The 24345-nt window shown below is 46.7% G+C and overlaps 1 protein-coding gene across 1 annotated transcript in view; it reads left to right on the top strand.

Annotated features, from left to right (window-relative positions):
- Positions 1–17445, top strand: part of LOC139000929 (sulfotransferase 1C4-like) — a 33329-nt gene extending 15884 nt beyond the window's left edge. Inside the window, exons 2-5 of the mRNA XM_070402864.1 lie at positions 9492–9617; positions 10476–10749; positions 16008–16188; positions 16761–17445. Coding sequence (XP_070258965.1) covers positions 9492–9617; positions 10476–10543 — 194 coding nt within the window. The 3' untranslated portion in view covers positions 10544–10749; positions 16008–16188; positions 16761–17445. The remainder of the gene's footprint in view (positions 1–9491; positions 9618–10475; positions 10750–16007; positions 16189–16760) is intronic.
- Positions 17446–24345: the final 6900 nt, after the last annotated feature.

Genomic DNA, 24345 nt, shown 5'->3' with positions numbered 1-24345 from the left:
AGACACCCTTCTGGGGCAAGACTTGCTTCAGTGGGGCTTTGGTGCTCACTGAGTCTGCCCCCTGAGTGTGTCCCTTATGGATCTGAGGAGTTGTAATCTGGATGGTCCCACTCTGACCACTGGGTACACTGGGTCTTGGATCTAAGGAGTTGCTAATTTAGCCTCTTCCTGAGGCTACCCAGCAGGAGCTACAAAGAAATCTGCAGATTCCCCTTTCTTTCTTGGGGTTTGGAGGTGCCCAGATGAGGCCCAGCTGTGAAGCAATGTAAGCCGCTGTGGGGCCTGGGGACTTCTCTTGGAATTTCTGGGTCTGTCTGGCCCAGTTGCAATTTGTTAGGTAATTTTCAGATTGCGAAGGGCCAGGGCATTCCTATGCAAAAGCCTCTGCTGCAGCCTGGGTCGGGTGGGGTCTCAGGGAATCAGCAGGGCAGGGCAAGCAGCTATGGCTGATCCTCAGCCCTGCCCTAAGGGGCCCCACGTCTCAGTGTCCTGGTAATCGCTGCAAGCACCTTTGAGAGAAAGCAGCCCTTGAGTTCAGAGTTCTGCCTTTGCCAGACAGTCCAGTTTCTCCCCGTATGAGTCTGGGTCCCCAGAGACTTCCCGCAACTAGAGTTCAGAGCAGTCGGGAGCTTGAGACTCCCTCCCGATTAAAAAAGACAGCAGCATCCTCAGGTGCCAGCCCCTTTCCGAGCGCTCAAGCCTCCGTACCTCTGCACTCCACCTCCGCAGCTCCTCTGAGTCTCGGTATGCTTTTCTCTTTCCTTCTAGTTGTAGAATTTCCACTCAGCCAGCCTTCCTGTAGTTCTGGATGATGTCCGTTTTGTCTTTTCGTTGTACTTTTGAAGTTGTTGTGGGAGGCAGCAATTTCTGGTGTTTACCTATGCCGCCATTTTGGTTTCTCGTGTCATGTATATTTTAATTTGCTTGGAGAGGCCGTAGAGTTTTATCCAATAGTCTTGTGACCATAAAGGTTTGCGATTAATTAACCAGCCTTTTTACCATTCAGTGATTCCTTTACAGACTGCCCATGAGTCGGAAAAGACGTAAATTTTGAGCTTATGATTGTCAATTGAGTCCTTAAAGGCTAAATATGTAGCTATGAGTTCAGCATGTTAAGCAGATTTGGACCTACTAGTCGTCGTTAGCACTTGTGATGTCGCTGGATTGAAGGCTGCTGCTCTCCATTCGCACGGGTCACCGGTTACAGAAACTGATCTGTCTGTAAACCAGGCGTTGTTAAGTTCAGGGCTATATTGTGGCCCTTTCACACTGATCGGATTGGGTGGTCTTACAAACTTGTTGGCACGGGTAGGTGGTTCCACCTCAAGTTTGTTGACCTCCTTGGTGAGGAGGGCTGGTTCACTGGAGCCAGAGGTTTCTCGTGTGTTAATGTACCACTTCCCCGAGAGAACCTTTTCATCCATTTGGGAACCTGCCAATTCTTCAGCTGACATTTTGAGCCATGCCTTAAGGGGCAATGTGCTGTGCACGGTTATTGGGTTAAGTCCAGTCAGGGGCTCCATGTGCAAAATGCCACATAGAGTGTCCAGGTTAGTTTCTGAAAATGAGAGAATTTGTGGTAAGAGTTAGGGAATCTCTGAGTCCAGAATCCTACAGGCATTAGTTTTTCGTCTTCTGTTCCTCTTTTGTCTAGTCCCCAGCTAGTTTCATGTTCTGCCATGAAACTAATGCCTAGTATTATTTTGTCTCCTGGTCTGATACTTTGTAGGGATTGAAAGTGGTGTATGTAATCCTTTAATTGTTTAAATGCTTGTTCCTGTTCTTGGGTTCATATGAAAGATACTGCTTTCCTGGTGACTTTGTATATGGGTTTTGCAATGTCTGCCAGATATGGTATGTGTTGTCTCCAGTACATGAAAAGTCCCATTAATTGTTGTGTTTCTTTTTTGTTGGTTGGGCCTTTTAGGTTTAGCAATTTCTCTATTACTTTGTTCAGTATGTTTCCGCCTGCAGAACTCCAGTGGATGCCTAAAAATGTTGTTTTGGTGTCTGGGGGCTGGATTTTGTCAGGATTAATTATCCAGCCTAGTGATCTCAAATGAGATACTAGTGCGTCTAAGTCAGTTTGAAGGGTATCCTTGTCATTGTTATAGAGTAGGATGTCGTCTATGTATTGTATAATTGTAGATTTACATTTGGTGGGGTCGATGTTATTGGCAAGTAAATTGTGTGCAACTGTAGGTGAATTTTTGTATCCTTGTGGAAGTCTTTTGAATTGCGATTGCTTACCTTGCCATGTAGATGTGGTAATAGGTCTGGATTCCTTAGCTATTGGGATGGCGGAAAACATGTCTGATAGGTCAATTGCTGCCATGCGTTTTGGGTCGGCTTTTTGGGTCATATTGATTACATCTTGTGCGTCAGGCAGGCAGCCATCTCTCTTTGGTGAGGCCTTATTCAGGTTGCGATAGTCTATTGTGATCCTGTAGGTGCCGTTAGGCTTTTTTACAGGCCAGATTGAGCTGTTATAAATGTGTGACCTGCCTGGTTCTATTTTAGCCTCTTCCAGAAGTTTTTTAAGTGCTTTGGTTCCATCATCATGTCCTCCTTTTAGAGGGCTTTGAGGTGTGAATGAATGTGTATTTGGTTCTGGTAATGTTAATGGAGGTATTTGTAGTGCTGTTAAGAATGTCTGTATGTTATGTAATGTAGGTTTATGTATGATGTGACTAAAGAGTTGTGGGATTAAGTCCATACCTATAATGTTTTGAATTTCTGGTGCTATCAAAAAGGTTGCTGGGATTTTCTTTCCTTTATATGCGTCCAGGAGTGGGTGCTGTTCAGATTACATTGCCCATTACTCCTTCTGTGACTACTTTGTTGTGTGTTACTGTGCCTTTTAGTAAAGAGACTTGTGTTCCTGTATCTACTAAAAATGAGTGGTTTTGAAAATGACTTCCATGTAGTGATACTTGTAGTGTTATGTATGGTCTATTGTCATGTTCCATGAGAAATGTTTCTGTAATATTTATGTTGGGGAGGGTTCCAAAGGGTAGGGGTGGGTAAATTTGTTTGTGCCCCCTACTGCTGAACTTGCTGTGGTCGGTGGGAGCCCTACCAGTTTCCCTGATTTGATTTGAGTTTTGTTTAAAGGGGTTAGTGCCTTGTCCATTTTGGAAGGGGTTGGGATTTCGTTTAAAGTTTCGATTTCTAAATAAGTTATTGTTCCCAAAAGGGTCATTTTGTCTGAATGGGTTTTGTGGCTGGGTGGATTGATTATTCCTGAATAGATTATTATTTCTAAATGGATTACTATTGTCTCTGACTGAGTTGTTATTATTACTTCTGAATGGATTATTGTTCTTGAAGAATGAATTGTTCCTTCTCCAGTAATTAGCTTGTCCTTGTCTGTACTGGTCATTCTGCCTGTTTTGATTGGTTTGGCGTGTTTGTAAGGGCTTTGGAGGTCCCCTATACTGTTGCATGGGGAATGAATATTTCTTTGATTCCTCTGCTGTGAAGGCGAATTTCTTTTCTGCTAACAGGTCTTGGTGCAGTTGGATTTTCCTTTTAAAATCCTCTGCAGTGCTGGACCCTGCGATAAGGTTCTGAGGCTGCATTTTGTAGCCATCTGGGCGTTTCTTATTAGTACCTTGACTATCCCTTCTACCTCTGAATTTTCCCATGGTGGTTTAGAGAGGCTTGTTAGAATCACCCATTTCCTTAACTGGGTCTGTAATTGTGTAAGAGACCCCAATGTTCTGACAACTGTCCTGAAGACAGGTCCACTGCTGGGAATGCTCTTCTCCACACATCTCCTATCCAGCTCCATAATGATCTTACTGTATTTGAATGTTGTTCTGCAATTTCCTTTAGTGCTGTTTTTAATTTGGCTAATTGTATTGCATCTATTACTACTGTGAGTTCATCTGCACTTAACATAGATGTGTCGCCTCCAAGTTCATACTATGTCCGTTAATTCTCCTTTAATCAATCGTTTTCTGAGTTCTGCTAATTCCTGCCTTGAAAAGGAGGTGCATTCTACTGATTGCTTCATTTTCCAATCTGATTACCTTCTTTTTTACTACTACTGGCTTGCTGGAGTATTTTGCAACGACCTTCTGTGCTAGTGATCTTCCCTTGTCAGTGTCCTCCTGCAGGTGATGGATTGTCTGTAGTAATATTCTTACTACCTCCTGTGGCCTTCTTTCTATTATTGCAGTGGTTCTCAACCTTCTGGCCCTTTAAATACAATTCCTCAAGTTGTGACCCCCAACCATAAAATTATTTTTGTTGCTACTTCATAACTGTAATTTTGCTACTGTTATGAATCATAATGTAAATATCTGATATGCAGGATGGTCTTAGGCAACCCCTGTGAAAGTCGTTCAAAGGCCAAAGGGGTCGCGACCCACAGGTTGAGAACCACTGTATTATTGGACTCAGATTGTTAGGATCTACTATGTTTTTGCTGAGGCCAGGGGCTGTCTGGATTTTATATTTGGCCCTCAGGGCGTCCTCTACCGTCTCCATTTGCTTTCTGATGGTATGTTAGGCTCGGCAGGGTTGTTTCTTTTGAAAGCTTGTTGAAGAAGTCTTTAACCTTCTGCATGGTGTTGAGTGAGGCGGAGTCTTGGTGCGTACCCACCAAACCGACAGAATCCTTGTGTATGCGGTGTGTTCCTATTGCAGTACGTGGTTTCTAGATGGAGCGTTGTTAGTTTTCTTAGAAAATTAGGGAGAGTTTTAACTAGTTTCTTCAAAATTCTGTTCATAAGTTCTGCTCTGCTGTAAATTTATTCTTCAAAAAAAATTCATTTTCCTTTTACTTTCAGTTTCCTTTAATTTAAATCTCTTAATTTGAAGGGGAGTTTTGATTTTGGACTGAACCCGGTTACGCTCCGGTGTCGAGTCTCCGGATTGGGAACAGGTTGGTTGCTGTAATCCGCCAACTCGGCTCCACTAGGACAGAGAGGCTGCTGCGACCCTCAGGCCTCAGCCAGTCGGGAGTCAGACTCTCCTGGGCAGGCCCTGGCGGTGGACGACCACTGACCCGTGTCCTTAGAGACTAGTTCGCTTTCAGTTGGTGCCAGATTAATCCCCTTTAAACTCGGTGGCTGTTTCCTTAATACTCTGACTGAAACTTGAGTGTCTTTTTGTTGTTGTTGTTTTGTTTTTTTGAGCAGTGGTTCTCAACCATCTGGCCCTTTATTTTATTTATTTCTTTTAATTTTGTTTTATTGCTTAAAGTATTACAAAGATTATTACATATGTCTCCTTTTTTTTCCCTGCTTGACATTCCCCCTGCCTCCCCTACCCCCCAGTGTCTTGTGTCCATTGGTTATGCTTATATGTATGCATACTAAGTCCTTCGGTTGATCTCTTACCCCCGCTTCCACCCCCCAACCCTCCCCAACCTTCCCGCTGTAGTTTGACAGTCTGTTCGATGCTGCTCTGCCTCTGTATCTATTTTTGTTCATCAGTTTATAATGGTCTTTATTATCCATGAATGAGTGAGATCATGTGGTATTTTTCTTTCATTGCCTGGCTTATTTCACTAAGCATAATGCTCTCCAGTTCCATCCATGCTGTTGCAAATGGGTAAGAGTTCCTTCTTTTTTTACAGCAGCATAGTATTCCATTGTGTAGATGTACCACAGTTTTCTAATCCATTCATCTGCTGATGGGCACTTGGGCTGTTTCTAGATCTTCGCTATGGTAAATTGTGCTGCTATGAACATAGGGGTACATATAGCCTTTCTGATTGGTGTTTCTGGTTTCTTGGGATATATTCCTAGAAGTGGGATCACTGGGTCAAATCACTGGGAGTTCCATTTTTAACTTTTTGAGGAAATTCCATATTGTCTTCCACAGTGGCTGCACCAGTCTGCATTCCCACCAGCAGTACACGAGTGTTCCCTTTTCTCCACGTCTTCTCCAGCACTTGTTGTTTGTTGATGTGTTGATGATAGCCATTCTGACAGGTGTGAGATGGTACCTCATTGTTGTTTTGATTTGCATTTCTCCGATGATTAGTGACTTTGAGCATGTTTTCATATGTCTCTTGCCTTTCTGAATGTCCTCTTTTGAAAAATGTCTATTTAGGTCCTTTGCCCATTTTTTGATTGGGCTGTTTATCTTCCTTTTGTTAAGTTGTGTGAGTGCCCTATATATGTTGGAGATTAAACCCTTATCGGTGATAACATTGGCAAATACGTTCTCCAATGCAGTGGACTTTCTTGTTGTTTTGTTGATGGTTTCTTTTGCTGTGTAGAAGCTTTTTATTTTGATGTAGTCTTATTTGTTTTATCTTTAGTTTCCAATGCCCTAGGAGCTGTATCAGTGAAGAAATTGCCTCGGCGTATGTATGAGATTTTGTTGCGTTTGGATTCCTCTAATATTTTTATGGTTTCCCATCTTACATTTAAGTCCTTTATTCATTTTGAGTTTATTTTTGTGTATGGTGTAAGTTGGTGGTCTAGTTTCATCTTTTTGCATGTATCTGTCCAATTTTCCCAACACCATTTATTGAAGAGACTGTCTTGACTCCATTGTATGTTCTTGTCTCCTTTGTCAAATATTAATTGAGCATATTGGTTCTGGTCGATTTCTGGGTTCTCTATTCTATTCCATTGATCTATATGTCTGTTCTTGTGCCAGTACCAGGCAGTTTTGAAAACAGTGGCTTTGTAATACAGTTTGATATCTGGTATTGAGATCCCACCTACTTTGTTCTTCTTTCTCAAGATCGCTGTAGCTATTCGGGGTCTTTTTTTATTCCAGATGAATTTTTGGAGAGTTCATTCTAGGTCTGTGAAATATGCCCATTGGTATTTTAATGGGTAGTGCGTTGAATTTATAGATTGCTTTGGGTAGTATGGACATTTTGATGATGTTGATTCTACCAATCCATGAACATGGTATGTTCTTCCATCTGTTTATGTGTTCCTCTATCTCTTTTTTCAATGTCCTGTAGTTTTCCGCATATAAGTCTGTTACCTCCTTAGTTAAGTTTATTCCTAGGTATCTTAATTTTTTTGATGATATGGTAAATGGGATTGCTTTTTTAGTCTCTCTTTCTGTAATTCACTATTGGTGTATAGAAATGCCATACATTTCTTGGCATTAATTTTGTATCCTGCTACATTGCTGAATTCATTTATTAAGTCTAATAGTTTTTTGATGGAGTCTTTTGGGTTTTCTATGTACAATATCATGTCATCTGAGAATAAGGACAGTTTTATTTCTTCTTTTTCAATTTGGATGCCTTTTATTTCTTCTTCTTGTCTAATTGCAATGGCTAGTACTTCCAGTACTATGTCAAACAGGAATGGTGAGAGTGGGCATTCCTGTCTTGTTCCTGTTCTTAAGGGAAATGGTTTTAGTTTTTGCCCATTGAGTATGATGTTGGCTGTGGGCTTGTCATCTATGGCTTTTATTATGTTGAGGTATGATCCTTCTATTCCCACGTTGCTGAGAGTTTTTATCAAAAATGGGTGTTGGATTTTGTCAAATGTTTTTTCTGCATCAATTGAAATGACTATGTGGTCTTTTTCTCTCAATTTGTTTATGTGATGTATCACGTTTATTGATTTGCGGATATTGTACCATCCTTGCACCCCTGGGGTAAATCCTACTTGGTCATAGTGTATGATCTTTCTGATGTACTGCTGGATCCGATTTGCTAGGATTTTGTTGAGGATTTTGGCATCTATGTTCATGAGGGATATTGGCCTGTAATTCTCTTTCATTGTGTTGTCTTTATCTGGTTTTGGTGTTAGGGTGATGCTGGCTTCATAGAATGAGCTTGGAAGTGTTCCTTCCTCTTGAATTTTTTGGAATAGTCTGAGGAGGATAGGTTTTAGTTCTTCCTTGAATGTTTGGTAAAACTCCCCTGTGAAGCAGTCTGGCCCTGGGCTTTTGTTTGCTGGAAGCTTTTTGATGACTGCTTCAATTTCTTCCATAGCTATTGGTCTATTGAGATTTTTAGATTCTTCCTGATTGAGTTTTGGAAGGTTGTATTTTTCTAGGAATATGTCCATTTCCTCCAGGTTGTCTAGTTTGTTGGAGTAGAGTTGTTCATAATATTTTTTAACAATAATTTGTATTTCTGTGGGGTCTGTTGTTATTTCACCTCTATCATTTCTGATTTTGTTTATTTGGGTCCTCTCTCTTTGCTTCTTGGTGAGCCTGGCTAGAGGTTCATCAAACTTGTTTATCCTTTCAAAGAACCAGCTCTTGGTTTCATTGATCTTATGTGTTGTTTTTTTGGTCTCTAGGTCATTTATTTCTGCTCTGATCTTTATTATCTCCTTCCTTCTGCTCACTCTGGGCTTTTCTTGTTGCTCTCTTTCTAATTCTTTGAGTTGTAGAGTTAGATGATTTACTACCATTTTTTCTTGTTTTTTGAGGTAGGCCTGTAGAGCTATAAACTTCCCTCTGAGGACTGCTTTCATTGTGTCCCGTAGGTTTTGGATTGTTGTGTTTTCATTGTCATTAGTTTCCAGGATGTTTTTAATTTCTTCTTTGATCTCATTGGTAACTTGAGTGTTTTTGACAATTTTAAATAATTATCCGCCTGCGCTGCAGAGAAATTTGTTTTGGAATCCTGCTGGCTACGCCAATTATCCCAATTATGCCCCAATTAATTAGTTATCTGTCTAGATTTAGTGGGACATATGCAGATGACCAGGGGTCAACAATAACGGCCTATCCCTGGTACTTCAAACCTAGACAGTTGAGCCAAACCAGAACACATGAACACACAAGACAGAATTAGTATGCAATCACACAGGGTTTATTTACTTATTCCTAGTGGGTCCTAGGCTCCAGCAAAGGCCACCAGGCAATGCACACCGAAAGACGGACGACGAAGATGGAGACAGACAGGTGGCCACAGTTGGGTCAGGCTCATACAGCACAGCAATCAGTCAGGGGCTCGTCTCACGGAGTGAAAGTCCACGGAGTCTCATGTGGAGTCCACCTCTCATCAGGCAGGAAACGTTCACTGAAGAAAAATATGGTGCTTATATAGCCAGTAGTAAACAACTTGTGTCTTATCAGTGTGGGCCAGACGGTGTGTCTTATGCTAGGAGCAGGGTGTTTACACTTTAAGGGCTTAGGACATTCACATGAAGATAGTGGGGCATTCACCACATTTTGGAAGTTACAGAGTATTGGGGTCTTCACACAGCTAACATTTCACACATTAATTATTTCCACACCTTAGAGGGGCTTTCTTATGACCATAACATATTATAACACTAAGGAACAGTGCAGCTCAGTCAACAGGACAGCAGCCCAGTGAATAGCTGTGGCAGGAAACAATGAACTGCACATAAGTCTACTTCACATTGGAGCTTTTTCATAAAAATCATACTATGGTAAAACAAGGTATAAAGAATGACGTTTTCTTAATTCCATCACAAACCTGGCTTCACAATGCACACAGATGTCTAACAAACACTTGGCCATCTTTAAGGATACAGTATCCTAATGGTCTCCTCATTTCTACCTCCCTGTGGAACAAGGGACCATGTGGACTCAGGAGATGGTGGACTTAATACAAAATGAAGGTGATGTTGACCCAACTCAACGAGCACCTACTCACATGAGTTTTCCTTTCATCGAATGGTTAATCCCGTCCATAGGATCGGGTGAGTGTGGAATAACTTCACTTGATTATACTCCTAAATGCAGACTCAGAATGCTGACTATCAAATAGCCTCCCAAAACTCTAGACATTCACACAAGTATATCAATATACTTGTGACTGTCTTTTTAAAAAACTGTATCTGGCCCATGCTGTTCTCCAGCCATCTCTTCTAATGGAGTCACTGTTCATATGGAAGGAAGTTAAATGTTGATCCTCTAATTAGACATTAATTGTACTCCACAAGGAGGAGCCTAAGTGATTTTCTGGTCAACAGGTTGGGATTTGGGTTCTTATTTATTTGGTTTGCTGTTTGTTATGGTTAGACATTGTTCAAGCCAGAACATTAATTCGTCGGTTGGACACATCCTCGTGGGTCAGACCACAGAGCTGCCTGACATTGTCCAGTTGGCCCTCAGGTGGTGAAGTGAAAGCAGCATATTGTGAAGCACAGCGAACAATAGTGGGAAATGATTAGAATCATTTTACAGGCTTGGAACAAGCTAATGCGATGCCCTCACCACGGACCCTGAAAACACACCTTCCCTTCTAACTGCTGCCTCCGTCTTTCCTGGTGAAAAACTGTCAGGTAAAGAGCAACAGGAGTTCTGAGTGACACTCTGGTCTTCAATCTACTTCCTCGGAAAGCTCTTCACTTATTAAAGGAAAACCCTTCACTTCTTCCCAACAACCGCGTGCACACGGCTCTGAGCCTTTCACCTCCCAACACCCACATCCGGGATCCTCATCCGAAAGACGGACAGACGGACGGATGGATGGATGGATGGACAGACGGAGCTTGTGGACACTAACCAGCGCGCAGCGGCCTCACGGGCTATTTCTCTCCCCCCTCTCCCCGCAGATAATCTATGTGGCAAGAAACCCCAAGGACAACCTGGTGTCTTACTATCATTTCCACAGGATGAATAAAGCGCTTCTGGCCCCTGGGACCTGGGAGGAGTATTTTGAGAGCTTTCTGACTGGGAAAGGTATGAGCATTCAGCTCTGAACCCCTTTCTAAGCCTCCAACACCATCAAAAGGGTCATTTCCTGAGGACTCATGGGACCTGCCTTCTTGGATGTGAGGGGATCACCACCTGACACTGGGAGCTCTCTCCTTGGTGGAGTGTCAGCTGGTGAGTGGGACTCACCCTGTTCCCCTTCCCATTCGCCTGGCCCTGTTCCCATCCCATTCCCCTGTCCCTGTCCCTGTCCCCATCCCATTCCCCTGGCCCTGTCCCCATCCCATTCCCCTGGCCCTGTCCCCCGTCCCATTCCCCTGTCCCCTATCCCATTCCCCTGGCCCTATCCCATTCCACTGGCCCTGTTCCCCATCCCATTCCCCTGTCCCCATCCCATTCCCCTGGCCCTGTCCCCATCCCATTCCCCTGGCCCTGCTCCCTGTCCCATTCCCCTGGCCTCCATCCTATTTCCCTGGCCCCATCCCCACCTTGTCTTGCAGTGTGCTGGGGCTCTGGGAAGCCAGAGACCAACACCACATCCTCTACCTCTTCTAAGAGGACCTGAAGATGGTGAGGGGCGGCACGTTCCTATTTGACCATGAAATATTACATCATAGCGTAGCGGCTGCATCAGGGAACAGGGAACAGAGAACGGCTGCATTTCACTGGCGACAGCTGTCCCTGTGCGCAATGCACTGGGCTGTCCTGGCTCCTGCATCGCTTCTCCCGCAGCCCCCGGCTGCTGGTCCCTCGCCTCGCCTTCCAGCACATGTATTTTAAATTCTGCTTAGGAGGGAAACGTTTTTATAACACATTTTTTCCATTGAGGAACATCAATTTCAAGAAACAGTTTAAGAAATGATGGTATAATGGGAAAATACTAATGATTTAGAGTCAGAATTATTGAATTCAAATTCTAGCTTTACTGCCAGATATAAAATATTGAGAGTGAAAAAACACAGAATCGTTTTCTATGTTTTGAATCGAGATAATTGAGGTGTAATATAGTGTTAGTTTCAGGTATACAACAGGATGACTTGATATTTGTACACCTTGCAAAATGAGCACCACAATAAGTCTACTTAACATCTGCACCAAATATAGTTATAATTATTCCTTATAGTGCAGCTCCTCTCAGGTATGCAACGCAGTATTATTAACCACAGTTGCCTGCTACACATACACTCCAGGACTGACTGAGCGGACAGCTGGGCGTCTGTACCTCTGACCCCTCACCCACTCCGCGCAGCCCCGTCCTGCCCCTGCACCCCCAGTCTGTTCCCCACGTCTATGAGTTCTTCTTTTGTTTTAAATTGCACTTTATGGTTTTTCAAAATAAATAACTTATTACATTTCTAATATTCTAATACACAGGCAGTCTAACCTCAGAGTCCCTAAACCCTTTTACATGTTCTGTGGTCTTATTCTGGAATATTCCCTGAACGTAGTCACACAAAGCTCAGTTTTCCGCACTCTTGCTGATTCCTACTCTGTAGGCCAATTAAATTAAGCACTTTCTGTTGTCATTAATCTTCACCCAAGTGTATGTTTTTTCCCATTGGCTTTCTGAGAGGGTGGGAGGGAGGGGGAGAGAGAGAAACATAGATGTGAGAGACACATGGATTAGCTGCTTTCCCCACGTGGCTTGACTGGGGCCGGGGATCCAGCCTGCAATTGAGGTACGTGCCCCTGAGCAGAATTGAACCTGTGGCCCTTCAGATCACAGGCAGGGGCTCTAACCACTGAGCCCCCAGCCTGGGCAAATTAAACATCCAACCTTTTAAAGCAGAAGCTCATCATAAAGCAAAAGATACAGTCTTGGGGTAAACTCCTCCACTTGCCCTCCCCCCACTCCTTCTAGAAACAGGTACGTCCCACGGCCACAATCTCCCAGGGCTCTGCCTCCCTCTGACGAGAGAACACTGCTCCCTAGGCACTGAGACACCTACGCACCGGTCAGACGGGCTGGGCCTGGAGTCGTCAGCCATGAGCGCCTCTCAGTCGCCTCCTGAGTGCAACAGGTCCTCTCCATCCTCTGCCGCACAGCACTGTCTGGGCGCGTTTCTGTCAAAGTCAGAGCCAGCAGCAGCCTCCCCCGTCAGGCCTCCATCGCCTGCCCCGTGCCTCTGTGGTATCTTCATTCTCATCACCAGGCTACAGACTCTCCCTGCTGCACACGTGGCCGACCAAGACCCTCCAGGAACGGCCCGAGCAGGACATTTGGAAATAAATTTAGGGCAGCATTCCCACACACTGCATCATACTCAGTGGTGCTTCCATCTCAGAACAGGAAAAGCTTAATAATTATGGTCAATTTTTCTTTTTCTTTTTTTAAAAATTTTTTAAAAAGTGGTTTCAGAGAGGAAGGGAGAAGGAGAGAGAGAGAAACATCAATGATGAGAGAGAATCATTGATTGGCTGCCTCCTGCATGCCCCCAACTGGGGATCGAGCCCGCAACCTGGCCATATGCCCTTGACTGGAATCAAACCTGGGCCCTTCAGTCCTCAGGCTAACACTGTATCCATTGAGCCAAACCGGCTAGGGCATGGTTAATTTTTTAAAAAATAAATCTTTATTCTTCAGATTATTACAGATGTCCATCTTTTTTCTGCCCATAGCTCCCCTCCACTTGGTTCCCACCCGACCCAATGCCCTTACCTCCAGCCACTGTCCTCACCCATAGGTGTAAGATTTTTGTCCAATCTCTTCCCGCACCTCCCACACCCCCTTCCCCCTGAGAATTGTCAGTCCACTCCCTTCCTATGCCCCTGCTTCTATTATATTCACCAGTTTACTCTGTTCATCAGGTTTTTTATTCACTTAATTTTTAGATTCACTTGTTGATAGATATGTATTTTTTTAAATTTTGTTTTATTGCTTAAAGTATTACAAAGAGTATTACATAGGTCTCCTCCCCCCACCCCCCCTTGAGAGTCCCCTGGTCTCCCCTACCCCCCAGTGTCTTGTGTCCATTGGTTATGCTTATATGCATGCATACAAGTCCTTCGGTTGATCTCTTACCCCCCCCCCCCAGATATGTATTTGTTGTTTATAATTTTTATCTTTACCTTTTTCTTCTTCCTCTTCTTAAAGAATACCCTTCAGCATTTTATAAATCCTGGTTTGGTGGTGATGAACTTCTTTAGCTTTTTCTTGTCTGTGAAGCTCTTTATCTGACCTTCAATTCTACGTGATAGCTTTGCTGGGTAGAGTAATCTTGGTTGTAGGTCCTTCCTATTCATCACTTTGAATATTTCTTGCCACTCCCTTCTGGTCTGCATGGTTTCTGTTGAGAAATCAGCTGACAGTCACATGGGTACTCCCTTGTAGGTACCTAACTGTTTTTCTCTTGCTGCTTTTAAGATTCTCTCTTTGTCTTTTGCCCTTGGCATTTTAATTATGATGTGTCTTGGTGTGGTCCTCTTTGAATTCCTCTAAATTGGAGTTCTCTTTGCTTCCTGGACTTGTAAGTCTATTTCTTTCATCAGGTAGGGGAAGTTTTCTGTTATTATTTCTTCTAATAGGCTTTCAATATCTTTTTTAAAAAATATATACTTTATTGATTTTTTACAGAGAGGGAGGGAGAGGAATAGAGAGTTAGAAACATCGATGAGAGAGAAACATCGATCAGTTGCCTCCTGCACACCCCCCACTGGGGATGTGCCCACAACCAAGGTATATGTCCTTGACCGGAATCAAACCTGGGACCATTGAGTCCGCAGGCTGACGCTCTATCCACTGAGCCAAATCGGTCAGGGCAAGCTTTCAATATTTTGCTCTCTCTCTTCTTCTGGCACTCCCATAATTTGGATGTTAGTATGTTTGAAGTTGTCCCAGAGGCTCCGTACACTATCTTCATATTTTTGGATTCTTTTTTCTTTTCTGGATGGGTGTTTTTTGCTTCCTCGTATTTCAAATCTTTGACTTGATTCTTGCGACCCTCTAGTCTGCTGTTGGATCTCTGTATAATATTCTTTATTTCAGTCAGTGTATGCTTAATTTCTGACTGGTCCTTTTCCATTTTTTTTTTGGCATTCTCATTAAGATCCTTAAAGGTCTCACTAAGTTCCTCCTCGGAAGTTTGTAGAAGATTCTTGAGTAACCTTATAACTGTGGTTTTGAACTCAAAATCCAGTAATTTGCTTTCCTCCATTTCTTTAATTTGTGACATGTTTGTCTCCGCATTTTAGTTGCTTCCCTGTGTTGATAGTGGCTTTGTGTGGTAGGTGTTGTATTGGGCCCAGTGGCTCAGCCTCCCCAATCACCTGAGGTGGACACCCTTAGTGCACCCCTTTGTGGGCTGGGTGCACAGTCTTGTTGTAGTTAAGCCTTGATTGCTGTTGGTATGCCTGGGAGGAAATGACCTCCAGGCCAATTGACTGCAAGGACCCACTGTGTCTATAGTGGAAGAACTGCTGTGCTGGAGACACCCTTATGGGGCAGGACTTGCTTCAATGGGTCTTTGGTGCTCACTGAGTCTGCCTCTTGAGTGTGTCACTTATGGTATCTGACCACTGGGTACACACACTGCCTCCTGGATCTCCAAGGAGGTGCAAATTCAACCAATGTGTGAGTCCACCTAGCAGGAGCTACCGTGAGATCTGCAGATTTCTCCTCTTTGTTTGGGGTTTGGAAATTTTGGAGCTCTCTGACCCAGCTGCAGTTTGTTAGGTTAGGCTGCAAAAGGACAGGCAATTCATTTGCATCGCTGCACACAGCTTGGGTGGGGTTATAAATTGGGTGGGGCGGGGTCTCAGAGAATCACCAGGGTGGATCAAACAGCGATGCCTGTCGGTCAGCCATCTCCAGGTCCCCACGTCGCCGAGTCCCCGAGTCCCGTGCCCCCACAGTAACAATGATCCCTGTGAGCAGTTCTGCAATAAAGCCACCCTCGCTTTCCGACCTGATGCCAGACCCTCCAGTTTCTCCCCGTAGGAGTCTGGGTCCCCAGAGTCTCGCCGGAAATGAGCTCAGTGCAGTCCGGAGCTTATATCTCTCTTCCAGTTGAAAAAAACCGCATACCCAGGTGCATCCTGGTTTGCGCGCCTCCGTACCTCTGCTCTTGGCGCCTCCGCACCTCCTACCCAGCCTCAGTGTGCTTTTTTCTTTTCTTCTAGTTGTAGAACTTCCACTCAGCCAGCTTTCCCGTGATTCTGGATGATAGCCCTTTTGTCTTTTAGTTGTAGTTTTAATGTGGTTATGGGGGGCAGCAGGTACAGGTATATACCTTATGCTGCCATCTTGGTTGTCTATGGTTAATTTTTAAAAATCTGTGTCACTGTATTAAAATGAGTCATTTCTGGAAAGTTGAGCATTTGGGAGGCAGTATTGTTTTTTATTTTATGTTATTTATCACCATTATTAATTTAATGCAATATTTTTTAAACTGTTTTATATCAAATCTTCACTTTTCTTTTCACTCTGATCACAGAACCCAAAGCATGAAATCTGGAAGCTGGGAGAATTTATTGGGAAAAAGCTGGATGACAGCATCCTGGGTAAAATTGTCCATCACACTTCGTTTGATGCTATGAAGCAAAATCCCATGGCGAACTACTCGGCAGTCCCCTCGGAGGTCATGGACTGCTCGGTGTCTCCGATCATGAGGAAAGGTGATTCTCTCTGTGCGTCACGACCTTGAAAGAACTGCCGAGGACCCCAGAGCCTGTGGGGAGGTTTCTGTGGATAAGACAAGGTCCATAATAAATGATACTGGGGAAGGAGTATTTAAGAGACCACAGACGAAATGAAACCAATGTGTAGCCACAACTAGAGAGTACGGTTTAGTGCCTAAACCCACCGCCTTATCTCACTCCCCTCCAGAGTTCTCAATAATAAGGTGGAAATACACTTAGGTCCGATGGAGCAAAGCATCCATGATATAGATGGCTCTGTGCTATCTGACATGCAAGAGGACGGGGAAAGACAGGAGAGCCCCCAGGCCTGCGGTTTTAACGTGGTGTCCCCCCCTTTTACCCCCGCCATAATGTGGCTCAGGGGCAGCAGGCTCTCCTGGCCTCACAATCAGACAGATGTCCTCTTCCCTTCAGATGGAAAGGGATGGGCTGGCAGGAAGAATGCCGAGCCCAGCCCTGCCCTCCTGCAGGGTGAGTGGACACCGCATACAAGAGCAGGACAGAGGGCACACAGTCCTCCAGTAGCTCTGACTTCCACGTCTTTTCAGGGGCAGTTGGAGACTGGAAGAATCACTTCACTGTGGCTCAGAACGAGAGGTTTGACTAAGACTACCAGCGGAGAATGGCTGGGACAAGTCTAATTTTCCACTTCTAGTTCTAGAGAGAGAAAGTGTTCAGTTTATTACCCAACTCACTGGGCAGCAACCCATAGCAGCTTCCTTCCCAGACCACACAGCATTGGGCCCAGGTTCTCAGACCAGTTGTTTGTCATGTTAGCTTTTGTTCACTCGACAAAGAAAAGATTAGAGTTAGCAGTGAGGGGGGAGGTGGGGAGTGGGAACTGTGGGGAGAAGGTTCAATAAACTACTAGTTACAAACATGGCATTGGTACTAATGATCATTCTGCTAAAGCTTACGATCATGTGCTTGTTAACATTAACAATGCTCCAGTCCTCACATAAAAACACACTCGAGTTTTCAGATTAAGTCTTGGTTAAAGGTAGCATCTTTTTATTGATTGATTTTAGAAGGTGGGGGGTTGAGATAAACATCAATTTGCTGTTCTACTTATGTATCCATTGGTCGCTTCTTGCATGTGCCCTGACTGGGGATCAAACCTGCAACCTCTGCGTAATGAAGACACTCCTTCTCTCTTCCCTGCACATGGGCAGCATGCCCAGCCCCCGCGCCTCCTGCTCCTGAAGAGACTCCTGTCCCTCTGACTCCTCTACACTTGGTATAATATGCCTTTTTATTAATATTAAAGCATATTGTGCTGTCGCTGGTCTGTCTATGTTGTCTTTCCTGTGCTTGTTTAAACTTCCTCTGTGTATTTTTCTCCAAGATAGGGACGACATACCTCATTGCACACTAAACAGCATGCACCCTGCACAGAAATAAGGAACTGGAAGAACATACACTCAAGAAAATTCTAAAAAGCTAACTGTTTATATCCTAAGGAGCCCTAAAATGGCTCCTCTGTAGCTAGCTGTGCAGCACCACGGGAGTAACCACGCACGGCTGTGTGATCAGCATTTACACTCCAGCTCCTCACTCTCACCAGCCAGGTTTCCAGGGCTCAAGAGCATGTAACTGGGCCTATCATTTGGACAGCGCGTTTTTTAAATATATACTTTATTGATTTTTTTACAGAGAGGAAGGAGAGGGGATAGAGAGTTAGAAACATCGATGAGCGAGAGAAACATCGATCAGCTGCCTCCTGCACACCCCCTACCGAGGATGTGCCCACAACCAAGGTACATGCCCCCTTGACTGGAATCAAACCTGGGACCCTTCAGTCTGCAGGTCGACGCTCTATCCACTGAGCCAACTGGTTAGGGCCACCATTTCTTCTTTTCAGTAGGGTCAAGTTTCTAAGCTTTCTAAATCTCCATTTTCTGGTTAATGAAAAGAAAATAGGATTCCACTGAGTCTCCTATCTACTTACTCCAAGACTTCCATGAGGATCAAAAGAGATGAGGCATGGGAAAACACTTCACAGATATTTGGTTGAAGTGTGAAAAGTTTCCATCTGTGTTCCTGGAACTCCAAGGAGGCTAGTCACTAGGGACAGGAAGCTGGGCGTTGCTACCTGACATCATTACTTGGCGGCCACAGCCACCGTTTCCAGGATGGGCTGGGCTATGGGCTGCATTTTGCGCCACGGGGTCTTGGCAGCGTCCACTGTGATTTGGTGGGGTGTCGCTCTGGGGTGGTGGTGGGCCCTGTGTCCCACTTGGGGGAAGCCACGCATTGCTTTCTGGGTGCCAGGTACATGGTGTCATTTCTCTGTGCACGTCACGGCAGCTCCTGCATTGAGCATCTGCCCCCTGGTGGTCAGTGTGGGTCATATTGACTGGTTGGAAGGTGGGAAGGACACTTAGCATATTAGCCTTTTATATAGATAGACTAGAGGCCCGGTGCATGAATTTGTGCATGGGTGGGGTCCCTCGGCCTGGCTGGCGATTGAAGTCCTGGGGTGGGGGGGACCTGCTGGCCAGTGGCAGCAACCCCGGAAAGTTGGCCAGCCGGCCCCCCAATCATGGCCTATGGGGGGCGGTGCCGGCCGGCAGGGGTGGGTGCGGGAAGTTGTCTGTGGGAGCGCACTGACCACCAGAGGGCAGCTCCTGCATTGAGCATCTGGCCCCTGGTGATCAGTGCGCATCATAGCGACTGGTCGACCAGTCATTCCAGTCATTCGGTTGTAACGGTCACTTAGCTTTTATATATATAGACTAGAGGTCTGGTGCACAAGAATTTGTGCACTCGGGGGAGGGGGTGTCCCGCAGCCTGGCCTGCGCCCATTCACAGTCCAGGACCCCTTGGGGGAGGTCCACCTGTCAACTTAGGCCCACTCCCCAGGGGATCAGGCCTAAGCTTGCAGTCAGACATCCTTCTGGCAGCCAGGGAGCCCTTGGGGGATGTCCAACTAAAGGCTTAGGCCCTCAAGGGATCGGGTCTAAATCGTTAGTTGGACATTCTTAGTGCTGCCACAAAGGTGGGAGAGGCTCCTGCCACTACCACTGCGCTGGCCAGCCATGAGCCAGCTTCTGGCTGAGTGGCACTCCCCATATGGAAGTGCACTGACCACCAGGGGGCAGCTCCTGCATTGAGCATCTGCCCCCTGGTGGCCAGTGCGCATCATAGCAACCGGCCATTCTGCCGTTCAGTCAATGTGCATATTAGCCTTTTATTATTATATAGGATGTCCCTATTTCCCCCTTTTTGCCCCCTCTACCCAGCTCTTGTCCCCCACTTCTCTCTGGCCATCACCATACTGTTGTCTGTGTCCATGGGTTGTGCATATATTTTCTTTGGCTAATCCCTTCTTTAAATTCACTTCTTTAAATTTTTATTTTCAGATAAGTGCTTATAACTGCCCTATTATATATTTTCTATTATATCATTTAGAATTAAGATATTTTTTAATTGAACCCTTGTGAATTTTAGCACAATTTAATAAATTATGCTAGAACCAATTAGGAGATTTTTCATGTAATGCAGATACATTTCAATTAATATTTTATTAATTTTTAATTTTTTAATATTTTAATTTGAAATAATCGCATACATGTAAAAAAAACCTATAAAATACTGCAGCATATTATATGTACCCTTCACCCAATTTCTTAGGTGTTAATAATTTAAACATAACCATTATACAACTAACAAAATTTGGAATATATTTTTCTTATAATCTCTTTAATGTTACTTAATCCATTTACTTTGCTTTTGTTAATCTTCACCCAAGGATATTTTTCCATTGAATTTTAGAGAGAGTGAAGGGGAAGGGAGAGACACATTGATTGGTTGCCTCCTGCATATGCTCTGATAGGGACTGGGGATCCAGCCAGCAACTAAGGTACATGCCCTTGACTGGAATCGAACCTGGGACCCTTCAGTCCATGGGCTAATGCTCTATCCACTGAGCAAAACAGGCTGCAGCTTAATTCATTTACTTTTAATCTATATGTGTCTTTATATTTAAAGTGAGTTTTTTTTTAATTCACCCTCATAATCTGTCTTTTAATTGGTGCATTTATGCCACTGACTTTCAGAGTGCTTACTGATAGAGTTACTACCATATCGGGCAGCTTCTGGGGCTGGCCTGCTCTGGATGGCGGTGCGCTGTCCCGCCCTGCCTGCAGTATGCAAATTAGCCGCCATTTTTGTTGGTGGTTAATTTGCATAGTGTGCCGATTAGCCAATGGAAGGCATAGGGAAGGTGTGGTTGATTACCATGTTTGTCTATTATTAGATAGGATTATTGGATTATTTCCCAGATGAAGGACTGTAACCCTCCTTTCACCCCCTGTGTGTCCCAGGTGCTCCCTGGAAATGCGGCCTTATGGCCTGGACTGGGCCGGCTGCACTTCCTCCCGGGTCTGCAGCAAAGGCCCAGGCCTGGTGGGTGGGAGTCATTGAGGCGCCTGCTAATTACAAACAACTCAACAGTGTTTCCGGAGCTCCTGGTTGAAGTTTTCAAACTCCTGGAGGGAGGGAGGGGGAAAGAGAGGGAGGGAGGGGGAAGGAGAGGGAGGGAGGGGGAGGGAGGGAAGGAGGAAGACGGAGGGAGGGGGAAGGAGGCAGGGGAAAGGAGACGGAGGGAGGAGAAGGGAGAGAGGGGGAAGGAGAGGGAGGGAGGGAGGAAGACGGAGGGAGTGGGAGGCTCTGGATATGGAACTTTGATATTTAGATGTTTGAATGTGAAAAAGTTGATTCTCATTGTTCTCATCATGATGTCACCGCAAACACGGAGTTGTCTCAGACATGTTATGTCTGATACATGTGATTGATGGTTAAGGCTGCGCTCGCTGCCAGCAGCCCTATAACTCTGGCAAACCTCTCATGTGTTCCCTGTTATGCCCAGAGTTCGGGGTCCCCAATAATTCACCACCAGGGAGCCTCTTCCGATGCAAAAGCAAAGAGTCGTTTATTCAAACCCAGGTTTGGCTCCCGGTCTCTGTCCGACTCAGCGGTGAAAGGAGAGAGCGTGTCCCGGGAGAACAAAGGTTATATAGGGCAAGTTATTTAGGTGGGCTTTAGGGGTGACGTGAGTTACAGAGATTGGTCATTTAGGTCAGAAGGGTTAGGGAGTGAGGTGACCAACACATTCTGAAGGTTAGAGCCGTCCTCCTCTACAGCCTTATTAGGACCTGAGCTGCATTTCTGGAGCTTCATTGGTCCATTCAGGTAGTGATTGGGGGAGTTAGGACAATACCAGCATTCTTGCAGTCACTCTCAGAAAAGCGGGGGGGCTTGGGCTGAGGGCCCAGCCTTTGCAAGACAAGATAGAGGAGAGGGAGGAGAGTGTGTCTCTGCTCTGTCCTTGAAAAGGGAGGAGGGCATGTTCCTGCTTTGTTCTTTCATTCCCCTCAGGCTGTCCCAGGGCCTTGAGCCAGGACCCTGGGCAGACCTCCACACCTGGGAGCATGTCCACAGCAAACCCACCAGCAGCAGCACAGACGTGGGGAAGGCGGGGCACCGTGGGGGGAGGGGGCCCTGTGGGGTGAGTGCTTGGGTCCAATCCCAGCAGGTCCAGGGGTCCCCAAAGGTGTGGACGGAGTCGGCGAAGAAGGAATGACATGGAGACTGGGTTCAGTTCATCAGCATAGCGAGGTTCTCCCTCCAGGATCTCCAGCCAAGTTTTGTCCAGCGAAGTTCTGGCTAGGATGTCCAGCGAAGTTCTGGTTAGGTTCTCCAGCCAGGTTCTGTCTTGGATCTCCAGCCAGGTTCTGTCTAGGTTCTCCAGCCAAGTTCTAGCCAGGTTCGGTCGTCAGGTTCTGTCCAGGTCCTCCTGCCATGTTCTGCCTCTAGGTTCTCTAGCCAAGTTCTGTAGCCATGTTCTGTCCAGGATCTTTTGCCATGTTCTCTTGCTATGTTCTGTCTCTAGGTTCTGTCTCTAGGTTCTTCAGCCAGGTTCTCTCGCTAGGTTCTGTGTTCTGTTGTCTTGTTACATCTGTATTTATACCAGTTGATTTTAATCCTTTCAACTTCCATTCCAAAGGTTAGGGTGTTTCTTATCTCCATTCCAGGGAGTAAAGATTATGTAGCTTAAGCGTGATTGTTCGTAGTTAAAGTGATTAACTACCCGCCTGGCACTTAGTTAAGGGGTTTTATTCCCTCCCTAACTTCAGGGAAAAATCCTTAGCTGGGGAAACAACCTTTCTTGGAGAGGTGACCTTGGTTAAAACACATAGCGCCAAGAAGGGGAGCAAACATATTAAGAACAGTATGCCATATACGCCAGGTCCCTTGAAACATATGTTGTGCAGATGTTTTTTCTCTGCAGCGACTGTGTCAAGCAGCAAGGATGGACCAGCTCCCGGCAGGTGAGAGCTGTGGACCGAGGGCAGGTGCCCCTGTGCAGCCCCCGAGGGACATCCAGGGCAGTGCCTGCCACTTTCCCAGGGAGCCTGCCCGGGAGGCCAGGGGCCGGGGCTGGTGCGGGCGAGGGCTGCACCCCAGGGAGCAGGGCCGGGGAGCCTGCGATCGGAAAGGAGAGGCCGCTGCTTGGACGCAGGCCTGTCCTGCAGTAGCGGGGTTGGGGGGGTAGAGGGCGGCGGGGGGGCCTGCTGCCAGCAGCCACTTCCAGGCTCTGTGGCCACTGCAGTGCGATGGCCAAAGGCAGACCTCCGCCGGGGCCTTGTGTGCCGGGGAGGGGGCGGCCCGCGGGGCTCCCCTGCTCACACCTGGTGTGTCCCTGCCCGTGCAGGGCGAGCATCCCTCCCGGCGACCCGCCTCCGCCCGGTCCCACCGCCCAGACCCCATCTCCCTCCAGGTCCCGGGCGCCCAGGAAAAGCGCATCAGACCCACAGACGCTCAGCTGAAGCGCTAAACACTGGGAACTCCGGAGGCAGAGCAGTGCTCTGGCAGCAGAGGGCACGGCCCCCCGCAGGACCACGTGACAGCAGGGGAGGGGGGCGAGCTGAGGGGGGCTGGGGAAAGACGGCTTAGGAGGGGCGGGGTGAGGAGGGGCCCCAGGCGGAGGGACAGGGGCGATGGCAGGAGCGGCTCAGAGCAGAGGAGAGGGAGTGGCAGGGGCCACACCCCGTGCGCGGCCTGTGCAGCAGCAGAGAACCCGGGACAGGCCCGCAATCCACGCAGGACGGCGCCTCGGCCTTGCTCCTCCCTCTGCTCTCTCTCGCCCTCCCTCCTAGTCACGCTTTTTATTTGCTGTTTAATGTCCTGCTGCGGGGCTTGGGGAGACTCTATCAGTGGTTCTCAACCTCCCTAATGCCGGGGCCCTTTAATACAGTGACCCCCAACCATAAAATTATTTTTGTTGCTACTTCATCACTGTAATGTTGCTACTGTTATGAATCCTAATGTAAATATCTGATCTGCTGTATGTGTTTTCTGATGGTCGTGACCCACAGGTTGAGAACCGCTGCGTGGATGCAGACCTTCATAGGCATGGGGGGGGGGGGGGGGGCTGCCTTCGAGTGAACCCTCACCCCCACCCACAGTCCCACTGGCTGCCTCCCAAGGCGCCAGTCCCAACTGAGGCCAGGAAGGCAAGCCCGCACCCCCTTCCTGCAGCTGCCCCCCCAGGGCAGGGCCCCTCTGAGCCGAGACTCCTGGTCAAGGCGGGAGGCTCCCCCCGAGTCGCTATTCAGTCCGTGGTGGGGCGGGAATCTTGTCCCCAGACCTGAGTCCTGCCCTGCCCACCCCTGCTCTCCAGGTCCTGGCTGTGGGGGACCCTGTGGTCAGGTGACCCTGCCTTTCCTTCCTGTGGGACATCCGTTGGCCCTGTCTTAACCGTGGCTGTAGTTTTCTACAACCTTTCACAGGGGGACACGGTCATAGACTAAGAGGTGTGCCAGGGAGTCCCCCACGTTCGGGATACAGTCCTGCCTGCCCCACTGCGGAGCAGCAGCCCGACCCCCACCCGAGACCTGTTGTTCCAGCCAATAGCGCCATCCTCCCCGTCAGAGCGGCTCAGCGGTTCCAGGAGCCCCACTAGCCAGGGGCCCAATTCCACGGCCGGTTCATTGCAACGCAGGACCATGTGACTCGTCCCCACGGGGACAGGGAGGTCATGGCCGTGCGACTCGTCCCCACGGGGACAGGGAGGTCATGGCCGTGTGACTCGTCCCCATAGGGACAGGGAGGTCATGGCCGTGTGACTCG

Source organism: Myotis yumanensis, unplaced genomic scaffold (genome assembly GCF_028538775.1).
Source record: "Myotis yumanensis isolate MYYU_CA2020_CCGP unplaced genomic scaffold, mMyoYum1.0.hap1 SCAF_44, whole genome shotgun sequence".
NCBI lineage: Eukaryota > Metazoa > Chordata > Mammalia > Chiroptera > Vespertilionidae > Myotis > Myotis yumanensis.
The sequence above is the reverse complement of the archived record's forward strand: the minus strand, read 5'-3'. Positions and strand labels throughout refer to the sequence as shown.